The 22,011-nt window shown below is 35.0% G+C and overlaps 1 protein-coding gene across 1 annotated transcript; it reads left to right on the plus strand.

Moving 5' to 3' along the window:
- Positions 1-16,435: 16,435 nt before the first annotated feature.
- On the plus strand, positions 16,436-17,170 carry LOC139853872 (secreted RxLR effector protein 161-like). Its single transcript, XM_071843213.1, has one exon. The coding sequence runs from the start codon at positions 16,436-16,438 to the stop codon at positions 17,168-17,170; it is 735 nt and encodes a 244-aa protein (XP_071699314.1).
- Positions 17,171-22,011: the final 4,841 nt, after the last annotated feature.

Genomic DNA, 22,011 nt, shown 5'->3' on the forward strand with positions numbered 1-22,011 from the left:
TCTAATAAAAGGTAATAGTCATATTCAAACTTTAATTCAATTTCTATAACTATAACAATCTTATTTCGAGTGGAAATCTTACTTGAAATTGTTTTCATGTCATGATTCTGCTTCAAGAACTTTCAAGCCATCCAAGGATCCTTTGAAGCTAGATCTATTTTTCTCATTTCCAGTAGGTTTATCCAAGGAACTTGAGGTTCGTGAATCAACCAGTGGCCAAGTCTTACTTCCCGACGAAGTAAAAATCTGTGAAAGTGAGTTATAGTCCCACTTTTAAAATCTAATATTTTTGGGATGAGAATACATGCAGGTTTTATAAATGATTTACAAAATAGACACAAGTACGTGAAACTACATTCTATGGTTGAATTATCGAAATCGAATATGCCCCTTTTTATTAAGTCTGGTAATCTAAGAATTAGGGAACAGACACCCTAATTGACGCGAATCCTAAAGATAGATCTATTGGGCCTAACAAACCCCATCCAAAGTACCGGATGCTTTAATACTTCGAAATTTATATCATATCCGAAGGGTGTCCCGGAATGATGGGGATATTCTTATATATGCATCTTGTTAATGTCGGTTACCAGGTATTCACCATATGAATGATTTTTATCTCTATGTATGGGATGTGTATTGAAATATGAAATCTTGTGGCTATTGTTACGATTTGATATATATACGTTAAACCTATAACTCACCAACATTTTTGTTGACGTTTAAAGCATGTTTATTCTCAGGTGAATACTAAGAGCTTTCGCTGTTGCATACTAAAATAAGGACAAGATTTGGAGTCCATGTTTATATGATATTGTGTAAAAACTGCATTCAAGAAACTGATTTCGATGTAACATATTTGTATTGTAAACCATTATGTAATGGTCGTGTGTAAACAGGATATTTTAGATTATCATTATTTGATAATCTACGTAAAGCTTTTTGAACCTTTATTTATGAAATAAAGGTTATGGTTTGTTTTAAAAATGAATGCAGTCTTTGAAAAACGTCTCATATAGAGGTCAAAACCTCGCAACGAAATCAATTAATAAGGAACGCTTTTAATCAATAAGAACGGGACATTTCAAACAGGAGCCCGAACGAGCTAATGTAGTGAAACTCACCAACATCAACTGTGCTCCTGACAATGTTTCTTCCGATGATGAGGAAGAGGTACAACTTTACACCGACATAATTCATGAATATTATAACTTTGTTAAAAATAGTTCTGGATGTGTTTTTGATGTATTGCAAGCACCCTCTAAGAGACCTAATGACCCACATGTCCAAATTAATGTGTCCATTAGAGATGAACATGCTTCTAATAATCATGATAAAATGCTCCCTGAATTGCCTGATATGTATGTTGACAACTTTGCTAAAATGAGTAAGGACCTTAGATCACTTGCTAGTCAAGTTAGTGGACTACAAAATGAGAACCATAGGTTAAAAGCTGAATTGAAAATCAAAGTGTCAAACAATGCATACCTAACACTTCAGAAGGATCTAGCTGAAAAAGTAACACAATTGAAGGAGCTAGAATCTAGTGTGAGACCGTTACGAATAGAAAGGACAGACTTTAGGTTAAGAAATGAAGTTCTTAGTGAGAAAGTAGACAATGCTGAGAAATAAATTAAGAAACTCACTGCTTCTAAGAAAACTCTTCTAGATACCTTAGAAGAAAAGATAAGAGAACCCCTTTTCGATCTTGCTAAGAAAACCTATGAATGTTCTATACTTACTGAACATAATCTAGAGCTTCAAACTCGTCTAGGTCAATTTGAAGAAAAGCTCTACAGGACCGAACAATCTAAGGTTGTTTTAGCAGGACATATCTCGAATCAAACCCTGTTCATGAATCGACCAAAGGACTCCTTCCGTGAGAACAAAGGCCTAGGCTTTGAAAATCCTCTCACCTTGTCTAATATGGCCAAAGCTGAGCCCTATCTGTATGATAGTAAATACTTGATGATTGGTGTAACGACCCGGAAATTTCCGACCAAATTTAAACCTTAAACTTTACATGTTTCCGACACGATAAGCAAAATCTGTAATGTTGAGTCTAGAAAGTTTGAAATCTATATTCGGATAATCAGTTACCCTTTGACCATGCCTGAAGATTCACGAACCTTTAATTGTGGATAGTTATTTGTGTGTGTATATATATATATATATATATTAACTTGAAATATGCTACTAAAATATTATATGATTTGGTTGCCATAATTTACGATATAATAAAACTGGTTATCTAAAAGAAAAAAAAATATATTTATGCATGTAAAGTATTATCGTGGTTATGTCCTAATTGCTCGTAACCTTGTCTTTATTAATTCTATATTTATTAATCTTTAAATTATTACTTTTTCATCACTATCCACTAAACCAACTTTCTTATAATAACCATCCAACTCGTTTCAATTTTTAATCAAGTATTATCTAGCACCTTCATTATACTATTTCATTTTAAATCTGAATCTATATTTAAACTTGACTATCTCGGTAAATATAAATTGTAAATTTCGTAGTATTGATTTCACTCGCCATGATATCATTTTCTTGTTTTGCTCTACCTCGAATTTATCATACAAATCACCCGGCTTCTAAATTGGTGAAGTAATAATTGGATTATGTATATATTAAAATATCTACTACTGTTTTTGATTATTAATCATCTATTATCACTTTTATTTATACATGCATACTTACCTGTGAATTAACAAGAAACACGATATCTAAATGAGCACTGTACTAGATTGATTGACTATACAAAATTATCTTATAAGTTGTTATCTGTCAACTTCGTTATATTTATACTAATATATATATACCTTCATCAATCACCTAAGCATAGAGATATATTAAGAACTCAATTATCTTTAATCAAACACACAATCATCTAACTCTCTCTCTCTGTCTATAACCCTTTCATCATAATATTTACACCACTCTCCTATTTCGAGAACCATGATTCACCATGTTTCACCATGATTCAAATATGCAAATAAACAGCTCCACCATGATTCACCAAGAACTACCTTCACCATTCACCACCATGAGACAGGCTACTCTTCACTTTATCACCACTCAACAACCTAAACCCGTCACCACCCTACCTTTCCATCCATCATCACGTGATCACCATGGTTTGTGCTACTATTACCTCCGGTTCTTACTTCAACAACCACCACAAAACCATCATCATCTTCAACCATTGCCGCTACTAGTCACGTGTCTTCTGTTTCTGTTTTGTTTCACACACCGTCACCATAAACAACCATCACAGTTACAGTTCAAAACCACCCAACACCACCTTAACCTACTACAAATCGGACCCCAACATCATCGGCTCAACACCTCCAAGATCACCCACTTCAACAAAGAACAACCATACCCGCCACCACTTTCAACGCCACCACTTTTTTTTAAATCGTCACCCATTTAACCAAGAATCCACCACCTCTCTTCGATTTTCAACCACACGCACTACTTTTCTTACTCTATCATTATCACAATCGATCATCTCACCACCCATCTGTTTTGTTCACACCCATGAACCCTCTGTTTTAGATCTTCGGTTAATACCTCCTGATGAACGAAATCAGAAAACCCAACAACAATCAGTGCCGAGTTTCTTTATTGATATGTTTTCATCTTCTGTAGCCGACATGAAACAATTTGTCGGTTGCTATTAACCTGATTAAATAAATGAAGGAACACAAGATTTAGGAGCAGCCACGAGTTCCTTTATTTTACTTTTGTCTCTTTTAAGGAAATTACGTTTCTAACCTTCAACATTTTATATGATTTCAATCACAACTTTATGAACCAAGTTGAGCTGTTAAAATTCGAACTTTTGGAAACTGATATGGGGCCGAAGAAAATTATTTGGGTTTGATCAATTGATTAGTTGGGCCGATACTCTTCTGTTTCTAATTGGGCCGTTTTTGTTTGTACTATCGGTCCTAAACCCAGCTGTAATACTTCTGTTAAAAAAAAAAAAAAAACGCGAAGGTGATGAAGGAAGAATAATTGATGAATACATGAGGGTAGGATTTAAAAAGAAGAAAACGTAATACAGTTATATAAATTTAGATTGGTAAATAAATCAGAAATGGGTTAGCTCAAATGGTTAGACATGTTGTTGCACTTTGAGAGGTTGCGGGTTCGAGTCTCGTCCCAGACAGTTTAATTTCTTTTTAGTGTTTCTAAGGTATAATTTTATTATTATTATTAACAAGATCAATATTATTATTATCAATTATTATTATTATTATTATTATTAAAAATAACATTATGATTAAAGTTATCATTATAATTAAAATTATCATTTTAATTAAAAGTATCATCGAAAGTAACATTTTTATCATTATTATTATTATTATCAATAGATATGATTTTATCATTATTATTAATAATATTATCATTATTTTTATTAATAGTATTATTATAAGTATCATCATTTTAATATATTATTATTATCATTACTATTATTTTGACGATAATATTATTATTTTATACTATTATTATTATTATTGTAAAATAAAATAATTTTTTATTATTATCATCAATGTTATTTATTCGAATAACTATTAGATACATAAAATTGATACATATAACATATAAATTAACAAGTATATCATTAATAATATATATTTGTTCGATTACAATTCTATGTGTTAATAAATATATAAATAATATAGGTTCGTGAATCCGAGGCCAACGTTATAACTGATTATTGGTGTTATATGTATTTTTACTACAAAATACATTAGGTGAGTATATAGATCCCTTTTAAACTTTAAATATTTTTGGGCTGAGAATACATGCGCTGTTTTTATAAATGATTTACGTTATGGACACAAGTGATCAAAAATAAAATCTACGTTGAGTTGTACCATGGCATATTTCTTTATACTTGGTAGCTAATATTTACGTGAGAAGCGTAAACGCGAATCCTGTTGATAGATCTATCGGGCCTGACAACCCCAACCGGGCTGGATGACCAGTATTTAACGGTTGCACAGTACTTCGTTCTCGTTACTACACTTGGTACGGTGTAGGGTTTATTTAAGAATATGCTGCTGTGATTTAAATGTTAAGTATGGTTACCAAGTGCTCAACGACTTTTCATACACGAGGAGTGTATTATGTATAAATATGAAATCTTGTGGTCCATAGTTATAACGCTGCTAGCATCAAACCTATATATCTCACCAACATTATGTTGACTTTTTAAAGCATGTTATTCTCAGGTACGAATTAAGTCTTCCGCTGTGCATTTGCTCATACTAAAGACATTACTTGGAGTCGATCATCGCAATGGGATCAACTGTTGAAGACTTCGTCCGGGAGGATAAGGTCGAGGTCCTCACAGGTGGTATCAGAGCGTTGGTCTTAGCGAACCAGGCCTTGCATTAGTGTGTCTGACTAGTAGTTGTTAGGATACATTAGTAAGTCTGGACTTTGACCGTGTCTACCTGCCAAAAAGTTTTGCTTATCATTTCTAGTCGGAAACTATCTGCTTATCATCCTTAGGAAATTGCTTGCCTATCATTCTCAAGTCTAGACACGTTCTACTGCATACAGTGCATCGATAGTGTATAGACGAAATTCATATTTTAGCGTATCTGATAATTCATATCTTAGCGCATCTGTAGACCTGCCTGACAAATGCCGTAGGTTCTTCTGTAGTCTACGAAATCTTTAGTGTTATATATATATAAAGATATTCTATGTAGTTAGAATATCATCCTATATTCGAAAATCATTTCACATCAAAGATCCATTCCATTCACCGACTTTCTCTTGGCAATGAACCTGAAAGCACTTACCGGCTAACCTGTTCGAGAAACCATTTACCATCTCATTTCTAGAAATATCCCGTTACGATTATATATTATCCTATATTTCGAATCTTACTCACCCGCTCGTTTCAATCGTCAATCATCCCGATATAATATAAGAAGTTAACGAACTACGTGATCGAGTAATGGCTTTGGAGAATCTGGTGTGGAGCCACCACCAGCAGCACCAGCAGCATAATCCGTACCATCATCATCAACGCCGACAGTACTCTTATTGCCCCAACCACAATCACGTCGTAAATCTCAACATCACGATCTGTACCTCGGATATCAACATCACACGCCTCAATATTACCATCTATACTTCAAGTATGATCTTTGTTATACATATCAATCTACATCGATTATCTTCGCTATACGTATCGTTCTACCTCATTTATCTCCGTTGGACATGACGATTATGTAATTTCTAAAGTCCTGGAGATTATGTAATCTAGTATTCACGATAAATCAAATGAGTTTAATATCTTATTGACTCATTAAATCTATGATTACAACCGACGAAAATATATATGCAAGTATATTTTCATAAAGATTGTAATTGAAAATTCTTTCGTACAAACTAATTAATGGTGAAAAATATTTTAACGGGTAGGTAGTACCCGAGGAATATTTAGATTTCACATTAACAAGTTACACTGTACATTCTTCGAATCTGATTCAACGGTCATTTACTATCCTACTTACAATCACCGATATACGTATCCGTTCATCACAGAATAACCATTTCCATTCAAATTTCATATTTGAATTTTTACCTATCCGAATCCAACAAGTGGCATAAAGAAGAAACATTGGACAAATTAAAAATTGTTAGAAACACATGAATTAACTAATTGAAAATCTGTTAAGGATTCCACGCTAACTGTTCCGGCTAACTGTTCCCAGCTAACTGATTAACATTTAATTTATCGCAATTTACATTCTCGCAATTTTATTTATCGTCATTTAATTTCTGTTATTTACTTTTACGCACTATAAATAACGGGACACGTATGCAAGGTTTCGACTTATCATATCGACCCATCTATATATATATTTCGGAACAACCGTAGACACTCTATATGTGAAGGTGGGAGTTGGCTATACAGGGTTGGAGTTGATTCCAAAATATATATATGGTTTGAGTTGTGATCGACACTGAGACCGGTACACGGGTCACGATACGTATTAATTAATTCGAATATTATATATTTAATTTATATATGAATTTATCGGACTATTGGACTGCTAACTTTGGACAATTAAAATGAATTAAAATGTTGATTATAACATATGAAACTAAACAATTCTTCAAATTTTCCACTTGATTTCATCTTAAACCTCATTTGTACCTCGACAATTACAATCCGCGTTCAAACTTTTCATGATTCCTGAAAACACCTCAGTCGAGAAGTTGAACCAGCCGCACTTCATATATGGAAGAAAAGATCTTTGCATATATTTATGCATCTGAAAAACTCTCGAACCCAAATTCATAGTTTAACACGTACCTGTGTTGAATTCTTTACCAATTATTAGCAAAAACAACCTTACAATTCCTTTTCAAAGTAGCCAATTTTGTCACAGCTCCAGCAAGTTAACTTCGACTTTTCGTTCGAATCAACCTTATAATAACTTTGATATATACGATTATTTTTCCTCATCGTTACCGGAGAACCTTTCATATTCCACCATACTACCATCAGCGTTTAATCATATAAAAACACAAATCTCTTAAAATCACCTCGGTTTGAAAACCAATGACCCAAAATCGTTAACTTTGAAAATGCTGACGAAGCAACATGTTGTAGATGGTCTTAATAACCAAAAGTTGATGATAAAGAAGGAGGTGTTAGGAACACCCGATGGAAAATTTGGTATTGAAAATCGGATTGAGCTAACCATGAAAGAGACCAAGGACAAATACAAGGACCAAACTCTGTATTTAAAGAATTCAGATGATTCTGTTTCTGATGAAATCTTTAGTGAACACCTTGCTTCCGAATCTAAACCTTTACGGGTAAATCTTCATCATCATCCTTTGATATTAGAAATTCCAAGATATCATCGTATCTTTCATATCCTCAATATTTCTGGAAATATTTTCACAACTATTCTTATCTGCAATCATTTATCTCTCCGTAACATCTGCGTTACAACATAAAAGAAACTGCGTTAGTTTCTAAGTTCTAAAACCTTCAAGTTTAAAATAGGAATGTTCTGAAGCAGTGTTGGGAACTGATGCATGAATTAGTATAATATAATGAAACTTGATCAACTTCATTATATTACAGTAAATCATGTTGAGTTTCTACTGGAATGTGATGATTTACAGTACCATCCTCATATGCCATGTTACACGGCTCTTACATTCTATCTAATCTCTAAACATATCAACAAAATATCCCTTTGATGATTCGGTCTTTTCCAGGACATTCTGGTAATTTGACAAATCAAAATCGTTCTATTACCATTCCTTTCTTAGAGCATTAGCTATGTTTATTCTGAATTTCATATCTACGAATTTCGAACAATTGCTCGCTTGACTCAAGAACGGGGGGTAGGAATTAAAGGAGAAAGAATAGCAGGTGTGAGTTAGAGAAAATAAGGAAATGAAGGAGGTGGATTTATAGTGAAATATTCGACAAAGATATCGAAACAGATTGGCGCATTAAATCAAAGAAGATCATAATTTTCTTATTCGTCGAAGAATCAAATCTTTTAGATTTTCAAGATTTTCCTTTAAAACCCTTAAATTCCGGAAAATTCATTGTGATTACGTCAAAAGTTAAATCTCTATCTCACTCTCTTGTGACAGCTTCACTCGTACGCTTCAAAAAAATCGAATTATTTTACCACTACTACTAAATGGTGATAAAACTTTAGCTATCAATTCATATTCGTCATAAAAACATTTTATTGTTAGTCATGACAATCTCGATCAAATTTCGAGGACGAAATTTCTTTAACGGGTGGGTACTGTAACGACCCGGAAATTTCCGACCAAATTTAAACCTTAAACTTTACATGTTTCCGACACGATAAGCAAAATCTGTAATGTTGAGTCTAGAAAGTTTGAAATCTATATTCGGATAATCAGTTACCCTTTGACCATGCCTGAAGATTCACGAACCTTTAATTGTGGATAGTTATTTGTGTGTGTATATATATATATATATATATATATATATTAACTTGAAATATGCTACTAAAATATTATATGATTTGGTTGTCATAATTTACGATATAATAAAACTGGTTATCTAAAAGAAAAAAAAATATATATTTATGCATGTAAAGTATTATCGTGGTTATGTCCTAATTGCTCGTAACCTTGTCTTTATTAATTCTATATTTATTAATCTTTAAATTATTACTTTTTCATCACTATCCACTAAACCAACTTTCTTATAATAACCATCCAACTCGTTTCAATTTTTAATCAAGTACTATCTAGCACCTTCATTATACTATTTCATTTTAAATCTGAATCTATATTTAAACTTGACTATCTCGGTAAATATAAATTGTAAATTTCGTAGTATTGATTTCACTCGCCATGATATCATTTTCTTGTTTTGCTCTACCTCGAATTTATCATACAAATCACCCGGCTTCTAAATTGGTGAAGTAATAATTGGATTATGTATATATTAAAATATCTACTACTGTTTTTGATTATTAATCATCTATTATCACTTTTATTTATACATGCATACTTACCTGTGAATTAACAAGAAACACGATATCTAAATGAGCACTGTACTAGATTGATTGACTATACAAAATTATCTTATAAGTTGTTATCTGTCAACTTCGTTATATTTATACTAATATATATATACCTTCATCAATCACCTAAGCATAGAGATATATTAAGAACTCAATTATCTTTAATCAAACACACAATCATCTAACTCTCTCTCTCTCTGTCTATAACCCTTTCATCATAATATTTACACCACTCTCCTATTTCGAGAACCATGATTCACCATGTTTCACCATGATTCAAATATGCAAATAAACAGCTCCACCATGATTCACCAAGAACTACCTTCACCATTCACCACCATGAGACCGGCTACTCTTCACTTTATCACCACTCAACAACCTAAACCCGTCACCACCCTACCTTTCCATCCATCATCACGTGATCACCATGGTTTGTGCTACTATTACCTCCGGTTCTTACTTCAACAACCACCACAAAACCATCATCATCTTCAACCATTGCCGCTACTAGTCACGTGTCTTCTGTTTCTGTTTTGTTTCACACACCGTCACCATAAACAACCATCACAGTTACAGTTCAAAACCACCCAACACCACCTTAACCTACTACAAATCGGACCCCAACATCATCGGCTCAACACCTCCAAGATCACCCACTTCAACAAAGAACAACCATACCCGCCACCACTTTCAACGCCACCACTTTTTTTTAAATCGTCACCCATTTAACCAAGAATCCACCACCTCTCTTCGATTTTCAACCACACGCACTACTTTTCTTACTCTATCATTATCACAATCGATCATCTCACCACCCATCTGTTTTGTTCACACCCATGAACCCTCTGTTTTAGATCTTCGGTTAATACCTCCTGATGAACGAAATCAGAAAACCCAACAACAATCAGTGCCGAGTTTCTTTATTGATATGTTTTCATCTTCTGTAGCCGACATGAAACAATTTGTCGGTTGCTATTAACCTGATTAAATAAATGAAGGAACACAAGATTTAGGAGCAGCCACGAGTTCCTTTATTTTACTTTTGTCTCTTTTAAGGAAATTACGTTTCTAACCTTCAACGTTTTATATGATTTCAATCACAACTTTATGAACCAAGTTGAGCTGTTAAAATTCGAACTTTTGGAAACTGATATGGGGCCGAAGAAAATTATTTGGGTTTGATCAATTGATTAGTTGGGCCGATACTCTTCTGTTTCTAATTGGGCCGTTTTTGTTTGTACTATCGGTCCTAAACCCAGCTGTAATACTTCTGTTAAAAAAAAAAAAAACGCGAAGGTGATGAAGGAAGAATAATTGATGAATACATGAGGGTAGGATTTAAAAAGAAGAAAACGTAATACAGTTATATAAATTTAGATTGGTAAATAAATCAGAAATGGGTTAGCTCAAATGGTTAGACATGTTGTTGCACTTTGAGAGGTTGCGGGTTCGAGTCTCGTCCCAGACAGTTTAATTTCTTTTTAGTGTTTCTAAGGTATAATTTTATTATTATTATTAACAAGATCAATATTATTATTATCAATTATTATTATTATTATTATTATTATTATTAAAAATAACATTATGATTAAAGTTATCATTATAATTAAAATTATCATTTTAATTAAAAGTATCATCGAAAGTAACATTTTTATCATTATTATTATTATTATCAATAGATATGATTTTATCATTATTATTAATAATATTATCATTATTTTTATTAATAGTATTATTATAAGTATCATCATTTTAATATATTATTATTATCATTACTATTATTTTGACGATAATATTATTATTTTATACTATTATTATTATTATTGTAAAATAAAATAATTTTTTATTATTATCATCAATGTTATTTATTCGAATAACTATTAGATACATAAAATTGATACATATAACATATAAATTAACAAGTATATCATTAATAATATATATTTGTTCGATTACAATTCTATGTGTTAATAAATATATAAATAATATAGGTTCGTGAATCCGAGGCCAACGTTATAACTGATTATTGGTGTTATATGTATTTTTACTACAAAATACATTAGGTGAGTATATAGATCCCTTTTAAACTTTAAATATTTTTGGGCTGAGAATACATGCGCTGTTTTTATAAATGATTTACGTTATGGACACAAGTGATCAAAAATAAAATCTACGTTGAGTTGTACCATGGCATATTTCTTTATACTTGGTAGCTAATATTTACGTGAGAAGCGTAAACGCGAATCCTGTTGATAGATCTATCGGGCCTGACAACCCCAACCGGGCTGGACGACCAGTATTTAACGGTTGCACAGTACCTCGTTCTCGTTACTACACTTGGTACGGTGTAGGGTTTATTTAAGAATATGCTGCTGTGATTTAAATGTTAAGTATGGTTACCAAGTGCTCAACGACTTTTCATACACGAGGAGTGTATTATGTATAAATATGAAATCTTGTGGTCCATAGTTATAACGCTGCTAGCATCAAACCTATATATCTCACCAACATTATGTTGACTTTTTAAAGCATGTTATTCTCAGGTACGAATTAAGTCTTCCGCTGTGCATTTGCTCATACTAAAGACATTACTTGGAGTCGATCATCGCAATGGGATCAACTGTTGAAGACTTCGTCCGGGAGGATAAGGTCGAGGTCCTCACAATTGGCCTACCTGCATGACTCACATTTGCATCCAACAGTGAGATTGAGGAAGCATTGGGTAAAAGATCAACTAAAATGAAACGAGAAATTGCTCTAATCTATGATAAAATCAACGCTCTTTATTTGAAAAAGAAAAACTCATTTTCATATGAAAGCTTACCTGATTTGTTTAATGAGAGTGAAAGTTCGAAAGGTCAAAAACGTGTTGTCTACTTACCAACCCTGGTATTAGAAAAATACATCATCAGCTTAGAAAAGGAACTTTTCGAAAATAAAATGAAATCTTTTGACAATGAACGAAAATTTCTAATGATCATAAAAGCCATGCAACACCAAATCTCACTCCATGTGTCCACAAATGATCAACTTGCTCATGATGTGCATGTACTTCAAAAACAGATTGCTAATCAAGCAACTACTTTCTGTGAAATGATTTCAAAGTCCAAAGCCCCTCAGGAACCACCACCCTGCCACCTTATAGAACCCTCAAATGTTCTTACTGACTCTCTCGGGAAAGAAATTGTTGACTTAAAACTTGAACTAAAAGGATATAAGAAACATGTTGCTCTTATTGAAAAGGACAACATCGATTTACAAGTAAAAGTTTTAATGAATAGTGATTTTGAAAAAGCTGAAAAGAATTTTGGTCCAACATTAACACAAGACTATTCACAACAAAAGGAATCAAAATCAATACAAGAGAAATTTGTACCATGGGTACCCACTTATTCTCAACGAGTTCTTCCCCCACATCACCAAGGTTTTCCTTACACTACTGTAGTGAACTCAAGGAAACCTGTCATTCCAGCTGTCACCATCCTAAAAAAACCCTAATCATGGCTCTCGTTTAGATATGATTGTCACTAAAAGGGGTGCTAATCCCAAACCACCACATTCCGCAACCTTGATGAGAAAGCCAAACAACCCTGTTCGAAGAATAATCCAAGAACATGGTGTGTATGACCACTCAACAAGAAAAGCCCATAACCACCCTGCACCGTCTATTCTAGACAGGAGGGGTGGTTCAAGCAGCCCTCACGTCCACCGAAATGTCAACCACTCTAACTCCTTCTAGAGCAACAGTGGTAGACCATTGAAACACAACCCCGAATCCATCAGACATCCGCAACTATCAAATCTCAACTATGCTGCAAAACGGGTATCTGGTGGATTAACTAAGACTCAAAAGCGAAATCGTCGCAAAAGAGCATAAAGGGCTAAACAGTCATTACTTAAAAACATGAATCGTTTTCAAACTGGGTCTAAATTTGATGTTTTAAATTTCACAGGACCTAAACCAAAACAAAACATTTTGAAAGCGTGGAAACCCAAGACTGAAACAGTCCAAGCATCCTCAAGTCTTGCTTCTTAGTCCGGGTCATTAATTTGTAATAGATGTAAAAGACGTCTGTATTTTGGTCACCAAAACCATGATTCGTGTGTTGTAATGAATGTTCAGACTTTGTTGAATGCATCTTCCGATGAACCTAATGTTTTAAAATCTCTGAATCTGTCTGCTTACAAGGAACCCGAGATAACTGGGGTGCCTAAAACCTGTTCTTAACTCTGTTTTGCAGGTTATCCCAGCATGTGTTTGGTATTTGGACTCTGGTTATTTCTGACACATGACTGGCGATAAATCAATGTTGACAAACTATGTCAACAAGTTCCTAGGTACTGTTTGCTTTGGAAATGACGAAATTGCAACAATCGAGGGGTATGGAGATTATGTGTTCAACGGTGTGACCATCAAACGTGTGTCCTATGTTCGAGGGCTTGGGTGATGTCTCTTCAGTGTCAGCCAATTCTGTGACAGTGATCTCCGCATGATCTTTGAAAGATCTATGTGCTGTGTTCAAACCATGGAGGGAGACAACCTACTCGAAGGAAAACGTGAATCCACTCTTTACTCTCTTGCCATGAAAAACATGTCTTCAAACTTACAACCACTCTGCCTGGTTTCCAAAGCTTCCTCTGAAACCTCATGGTTGTGGTATCACCGGATGTCACATCTTCACTCTCAGAACCTCAACAAACTTGTCTCCAACAACCTTGTTGACAGTGTTCCACTCATCTCATTCGATACTACACACGTTTTCCCTTCATGTGCTATGGGAAAGATTCATAAATCCTCCCACAAATCAAAAACCGAATTCAACACCTCCAGTCCACTTCATATGCTTCACATGGACCTTTGTGGACCAATGCGTGTTTCCAGTCTTGGTGGAAGAAAGTACATCCTGATGATAGTTGATGACTATTCACGATACACATGGGCCAGTTTTCTAAAAAGTAAGTCTGAAACTCCGAAAATAATCATTGATTTTCTGAAAAGAATCCAATTATCCACCAATAAGCTTGTACGTATCCTCAGAACTGATATCGGCACGGAATTTCAAAACTCTGTTCTTAACACATATCTAGATCATGCCGGTATCACCCATCAAACCTCTGCCGCTCGTACTCCACAACAAAATGGAGTTGTTGAAAGACGTAATCGCACCCTTGTTGAAGTAGCAAGAACAATGCTTGTTTATTCCAAGCTACCCCCATCCCTCTGGGCTGAAGCTGTTAACACTGCGTGCTTCACCCAAAATCGGTCCATTATTAATCGTCGGTTTGACAAAACTCCATATGAACTTCTTTTCAAACGTCGACCCAACGTGAAGTACTTTCACATATTTAGATATGTGTGCTATGTTCTAAACGACGAGGACAACCTTGGAAAGTTTGATGTTCGCGGTGATGAAGCAATATTTATTGGCTACTCTCAAGATCGTGTAGCATATCATGTTTATAATCGTTGAACTCGAATCATTAAAGAAAGCACCAATGTCAAGTTTGATGAGATGTCTGGAATGGTGCTTGGTCATAACGGCTCTCGCCCTGGACTCAATTCTGATCCTCACTTCCGACATGTTCCACTGGCCACCTCTGATGTTCTGGATGTGTTGTTTGAACCTATCATCCCTCAAATGTCGTCAAACCCCACGTTACCCTCTGAACCGGCTCTCCCCGAATCAATCACAATCAGTTCCTCTACTCCAGCGGTCATGGGCGAATCACCATCCGACGAAAGTAATTCCTCCGAATTTCTTCTTCTAGATGACCTTGACACTAGTGTGTCTTCCTCAAACAACGCTCCCATTTCCAACTCTCATCCTCCAGCTGTTGAATCGTCTCCTCTCGAATCTAGTAAAGATACTCCTTAAAATGAAACAGATACTAGGTCTTTAGACACTGCAACTCCTCCCATACTTTCCACTGAACAAAATGCAGATACCCTTGTTCCTCTGTGTAAAGAAAATGCCACCTACCCTACTGACAACACTGAACTTTCTGGATCCTCATCTTCTTCGCATACCGTCACCTCTCTTAATGATGGATCTACTTCACCTCTTCCACATTTCACGAAATAGACTGCGGATCATCCAATTCATCAAATCATTGGTGATCCATACGCTCCTGTCCGCACTCGCAAGGCTTCCAACAATGAATGCCTCTTCGCTGCCTTTCTGAGCACGATCGAACCTAAAACTGCCTTTGAGGCCCTCCAAGATCCCGACTGGTCTATAGCCATGCAAGAAGAAATTCATCAATTTGATCGGCTTGAAGTATGGGAACTTGTTCCTCGTCCATCTAGAAAAACCATTATTGATACCAAGTGGATCTTCAAAAATAAGAAGGATCCTCACGGCATCATCATTCGTAACAAAGTACGTCTTATAGCAAAAGGATACAGACAACAAGAAGGAATTGACTACGACGAAACATTTGCTCCTGTGGCTCGATTAGAAGCCATCCGTCTATTTCTTTCATATGCTGCTCACAAGCGGTTCACCGTTTATTAAATGGATGTAAAAACTGCTTTTCTGAACGGCATTCTTCAAGAAGAGGTCAATGTCAGTCAACCTGAAGGTTTCGTAGACTCCAAACGCCCTAACTACATGTATCTCCTTTCCAAAGCTCTTTATGGTCTAAAACAGGCGCCCAGGGCGTGGTATGAAACCCTGACCGCATTTCTTCTCAAGAACAGCTTCTCACGTGGAACCATTGACATGACTCTATTCATCAGAAAATAGAAAGAACACATCTTGTTAATTTAAGTCTATGTTGATGACATCATCTTTGGCTCCACTTCCTCCGCTCTCTGCTATGAGTTTTCTGAACTCATGAAGAACAAGTTCGAAATGAGCATGCTCGAAGAACTCCATTTCTTTCTAGGATTAGAAGTTAAACAACTTCCAAAGGGGATTTTCATTGGTCAATCAAAATACATTTCTGATATGTTCAAAAAGGTTAACTTTCATGAGATGACAATCAGCCCCACTCCAATGTCAATCAACATATCATTACATGCTGATCTAGATGGTCAATCTTTCGATCAAACTCTCTATAGGAGCCTCATTGGCTCATTGATGTATCTCACTGCTAGTAGACCTGACATCATGTTTGCTGTATGTCTGTGTGCCCGTTTTCAGGCCAACCCTAGGTATTCTCACTACAAGGCTGTAATGAGAATCCTTAGCTATCTCAAAGGCACACCCAATCTCGGACTCTGGTATCCCTTCGGGACTGGCTTCAACCTTACAGCATTCACGGATGCTGATCATGGTGGTGACCAAGTAAACCGGAAAATCACCTCTGGTGGTCTCCAATTCCTAGGTCACAAGTTAGTCAGTAGGTCCTCTCGCAAGCAAAACTGTATCTCTCTTTCCACTGCTGAATCTGAGTACATTGCAGCTGCAAGCTGTTGCTCCCAAGTACTGTGGATGCAGTCCCAACTACTTGACTATGGAGTCAGATTCCACAAAATCCCGATCTACTGCAACTCTCAGAGTGCCATTGCTATCTCTATAATCCTGTTCACCACTCTCGAAACAAACACATTGACATTCGCTATCACTTTATTAAAGTCATGTTGAAAAAGGGAATGTTGAATTGTATTTTGTATCCACCAAAAGTCAACTTGCTGACTTACTGACCAAGGCCCTAGATGAACCCACATTTAAAAATCTGGTTTGTAAAATTGGCATGGTTGATTTCTTTTCCATTTAGGAACCTGGAAAGTGCCTAGGGGGAGTGATGCACTTGCCTAGGGGGAGTACTTTGTTTTTCAAAATCTGATGCATCACATTTTGAGGGGGAGATGAGAACAAAGGCTCTCACTTAAATTACAGTGTGAGACCCGGTATCATGATTTGATTTTTAAAATCTAAACTGACTTTTACACAAATAACAATGTAAAACTCGCTCTTCAACAACTCTCCTGAAACCGGCAACTGTCTAGGGGGAGTTAACATCAAAATGTCAGCAATGACGAAGGATGTGTCCTGGTGACTGCCTCAGGAGGATGTGTCTATATGACTGCCTCAAAATTTCAGTCAACAAATGACGGAGGATGTGTCCCTGTGACTGCCTCAAGAGGATGTGTCTAAATGACTGCCTCAACACCACAGTCAACAAATGACGAAGGATGTGTCTATGTGACTGCCTTAAGAGGATGTATCTATATGACTACCTCATGGTTCCTTGTCTCAATAACTATTAAAACCTGAGAAAATTAAATTTTGAAAAATAATTAAAGTTTAAACTTTAACTTGATTATTTCACAGAATTTCTTAAAATTCTTAAGGCTTTCACACTGAACCAAAATCCCTTTAATATCCAAACGTGCTCGAAAAATTGAAAGTTTTCGAGCAAATTCATTGTCTGAAGGTTTTCGAGCATTGGTGTCTGAAATCCAAACTTTTCGAGCTATGCATTTGTGTGTAAAGGTTCTCGAGCAAGGTTGACTGATTTTTTTTTTTTTTTGGTCATTATGTGGCTATAAAAGGATAAAAAAAATTCACTTTTGACCCCATCACTTTCAAATTTCACTTTTAAATTCAAAAACCCACTTGCTCAGAAGAACCATCATCATCATTACTGTTCATCGCCCACAACCCTTAACAAAATCGGTATTTTCTTCTATTTTATGTGTTTATGATTCAATCCATTATCACATAGGAACTTAAATAGAATCTGTAATCATCTAAACATGTAAGAAATGCCATGATTTATATTCTAGTTTACTTAATCTCTGTTTACTGTGCAAAGGGGTATCGAACCCTAGAACTGAAAACCGATCGATTACACCTAAAATGCAAATCTGTTAGGTTAAATTGATTTAGGGTTCATGTTTGTGATGATTTGAACATGCTTACTTCCTTAAATTCATCGTTAGATGCTCCTATCATCTCAATTTCGAAAAGGGGACAAATTTAGGGTTCTTAATTAAACTTAAGCATATCAGATGTTTAGTCTCAACTCATACTTTTAAATGAGTTAGATTTAGTGTAGATTTCACTCATTAAAGCTTATCTTGGCCTGATTTGTTGATGTCTCTGCTTTACTATCAATATGTGTTCAAACAGACAGAGTGCTCGAAAACTTCATGTTTTCGAGCGCTCGAAAACCTTCCCTTGCTCGAAAAAGTACTTGACTGAAAACTTTTAATTGCTCGAAAAAGCTTTGCATGAAAACTCTTGTTGTGCTCGAAAATGTGCTTTGCCTGAAAACTTACTGTTCGAAATGTTCTGTCTGAAAAACCTGTCTGAAAAATGTGTTATATGTAATGTTTGAATAGTGAATGCTCGAAATCCCACTATTGCTTGAAAACCTTCCCTTGCTCGAAAAGTGTTCATATTCAAACTTTTTCTAAGTGTTGGAAATATCTTAAAACTGTCTTTGACAAATTTTTAATTAAAAAATTAATTAAAATTAAATGTTTTTGACACAACCTTTTCAAACACACCATATGAACTGTGTTTTAACTAACCATGCTCATGATACAATAGCAATGTCGAACAATGTCTTTTTCGACGAAGATGTCCCCACCCCATGCGCAACGTATTCACCGGAATGGATCAACCAATTAGCCATCATCTATTCTGGATGAAATGGGGATGAGTTCGTAGTCTACTTAATCATTGGAGACAAGAAGAATGTGATCCCTTCCATCCACCACATTGCCCTCTTGGCGATGAACCTGAAGCACTTACCAGCGAACCTATCCGAAACACCATTTTCTCTCTCATTTCCAGAGTATCTTGTCATGATTATATACTATCTCAGATTCTAAATCTTATTCATCCGCTCGTCCGAACCAACAACCACCCCAGTGTAATAGAAGAAGTCAACGAGCTTCGCGCTCGGGTAGTGGCTTTAGAGAATATGGTGCAAAGGTTACAAGCACCAGCAGCATCACCGGCATCAACAGTACCACCAACACCAACAGTACCATTACCACCACCAACCACAACCGCGTCGTAAACCTCAACTTTACAATCCATCCCACGAACACCAGTGTCATACGCCTTGTAGATACCAAGGAATACCAACAACAACAAACAATGAAGTATTGATTCATAAACTCATCGAAGAAATATTCTGCAGAGAATATATAGTTTCTAAAAGTTTTAGAGATTATATGTTCTAGTCTTAGTCGAAAACCAGATGAGATTAATATTATGTTAACTCATTAAATCCATGATTACATCTAAAGAAAATATACATGTAGGTATATTTTCATAAAGATTGTAATTAAGAAAATTCTTTTGTACTGTTAATGGTGAGAATATTTTAACGGGTAGGTAATACCCGAGAGATATATAAATTCACAATTAATATGTTACATTCTTCAATTCTGATTCAACAAATCATCAACTATACTCACTACTTTCATAACGAGATATATTCTTTCATAGAAATCAAAACAACCATACTCATTCAAATTCAATTACATATTCTGATTTTAACATATCAGAATCCAAGTTGAGATATAACCGATATCATCACTCTTAGATCCCTACATCTTTCAAAGCTGTACTTTGATTTCAAAACTATGCTAGATCATCACTCATATTCATAAAACCCAGAAAAATAATGACGATTACAATCTGCATTCAAACCCTGCATAATTCTTGAAAACATCTCAATTAAGAAACAATCGAGATGATGATCCAACCATATGTTATCCACAGTTATGCACTGGAAAACTCCATGAACCTAAGTAGGAGTTTAAAACGCATCTATAATCTCTTGCCGTTGTTATTACCGAAAATAACTTTACAATCCCTCTCCAAAGTAGTCAATTTTGTCATATCTTCAGGAAATCAACATCGACCTTTCATTCGAATAGGCCTTATTATAACTTTTATATATAAGTTTGCCCTTCGTCATCGTTACCGGGGAACCTTTTATATCTCGTCACATTAGCATTAAACTTACCAACAACTTCATTGATCTTTAAGCCTCTCCGAAAAATCACTATATTTATTCATTAAAACCCTATCATGTACTCATCTGCATCTTGTAATGGTAGTTGTCATACCAAAAAGCTTGAATCATTATTCTCGAATTTCGCAGCAATTCTACGCCCACAGTTATATATATATATATACATATAACGTCTATCTCCAAGACTTACATACTTCGAATGTGAAGTTTCTGAAAAACACCCTAAACCGCGAAGTAGTTCTCGAAATTTTGAAAAATGTTGATGAAGCAGCAAAAACTATAAACGACCTTAACAGTCAAAAGTTTGATGATAAAGAATAGTGTGTTGGCATAGCTCAGAAAAAGAGAAGGTTTTGAACTGAAAAATGGATTGAGCAAACTATGAAGGAGGCTGTGGATAAATCACAAAGACTAAACCTGCCTTCAAAGAATCCAAATGATTCAGTATCTGTTGAAGTCATTAACGAATACCTTGCTCCTGAATCTAAACCCTTGCGGACAATATTCTTCATCATCCTCTGATATTAAAAATTCTAAGACATCATCATATCTTTCATTATAAATATCCTCGATATTTCTAAAGATATTTGCATAACTACTCTTATCTAAAATCATTTATCTTTTCGCGTTATCTGTAGTACATCATAAAGGAAACTGTTTAGTTTCTATATTCTGTAAACCTTCGAGTTTAAATTATGAATGTTTTTGAAGTAGTGTTGGGAACTGAAGCATGAGTTAATATAATATAATGACACTTGATCAACGTGATTATATTACAGTAAGTCATGCTGAGTTTCTAATGGAACATGACGATTCACAGACCATACCGTCATCATGTGCCATGTTACACGACTCTTGTATTCTATTTAACCTCTAAAAATATCAAAGAAATATTTTCTTGATGATTCGGTCTTTTTCGAATATTCTTGTAATTTGACAAATCAAGATCGTGCCATTACAATTTCCTTCTGAAAACATTAACTATGTTCATTTCGAAATTCATACCTACGAATTCTGGACAAATTACTTACTGTACTTAAGATCAAGAAGAGAAGACAAAAACATGAAGCTTCGAAGTATAAAGAGGAGTATAAATCACAGCAAATTGGAGAGAGTATTAACTGTAGATGTCAATGATTATAGAAAAACTGAAGCAGAGACATCGAAATATAAGGGAAGATACAAAACCTAACAACGAACCAGAAATTACAAACTGTATATATCGATGCATATAGCAATATAAAGACACGGGAGAACTAAGAACACTATAAAACCAAGAGTATAGTAGAAGTAAATAGATTCTTCTGGAGGTAGATGAAAAAGAAGAATGACAGATATGGAAGTTAGGAGTATATCAAGAAGCAGAACTGGATGGAGCATATTGACAAATGCTTTAAAGTATGAGTTGAGAGAGAAAGAATAAAAGGTGTGAGCTATGGGAATAAGGAAACGAAGCTGGTGGATATATAGTAAAAAATATCCGACA

The sequence above is a fragment of the Rutidosis leptorrhynchoides genome, chromosome 6 (assembly GCF_046630445.1).
Source record: "Rutidosis leptorrhynchoides isolate AG116_Rl617_1_P2 chromosome 6, CSIRO_AGI_Rlap_v1, whole genome shotgun sequence".
In the NCBI taxonomy this organism is placed as follows: Eukaryota; Viridiplantae; Streptophyta; class Magnoliopsida; order Asterales; family Asteraceae; genus Rutidosis; species Rutidosis leptorrhynchoides.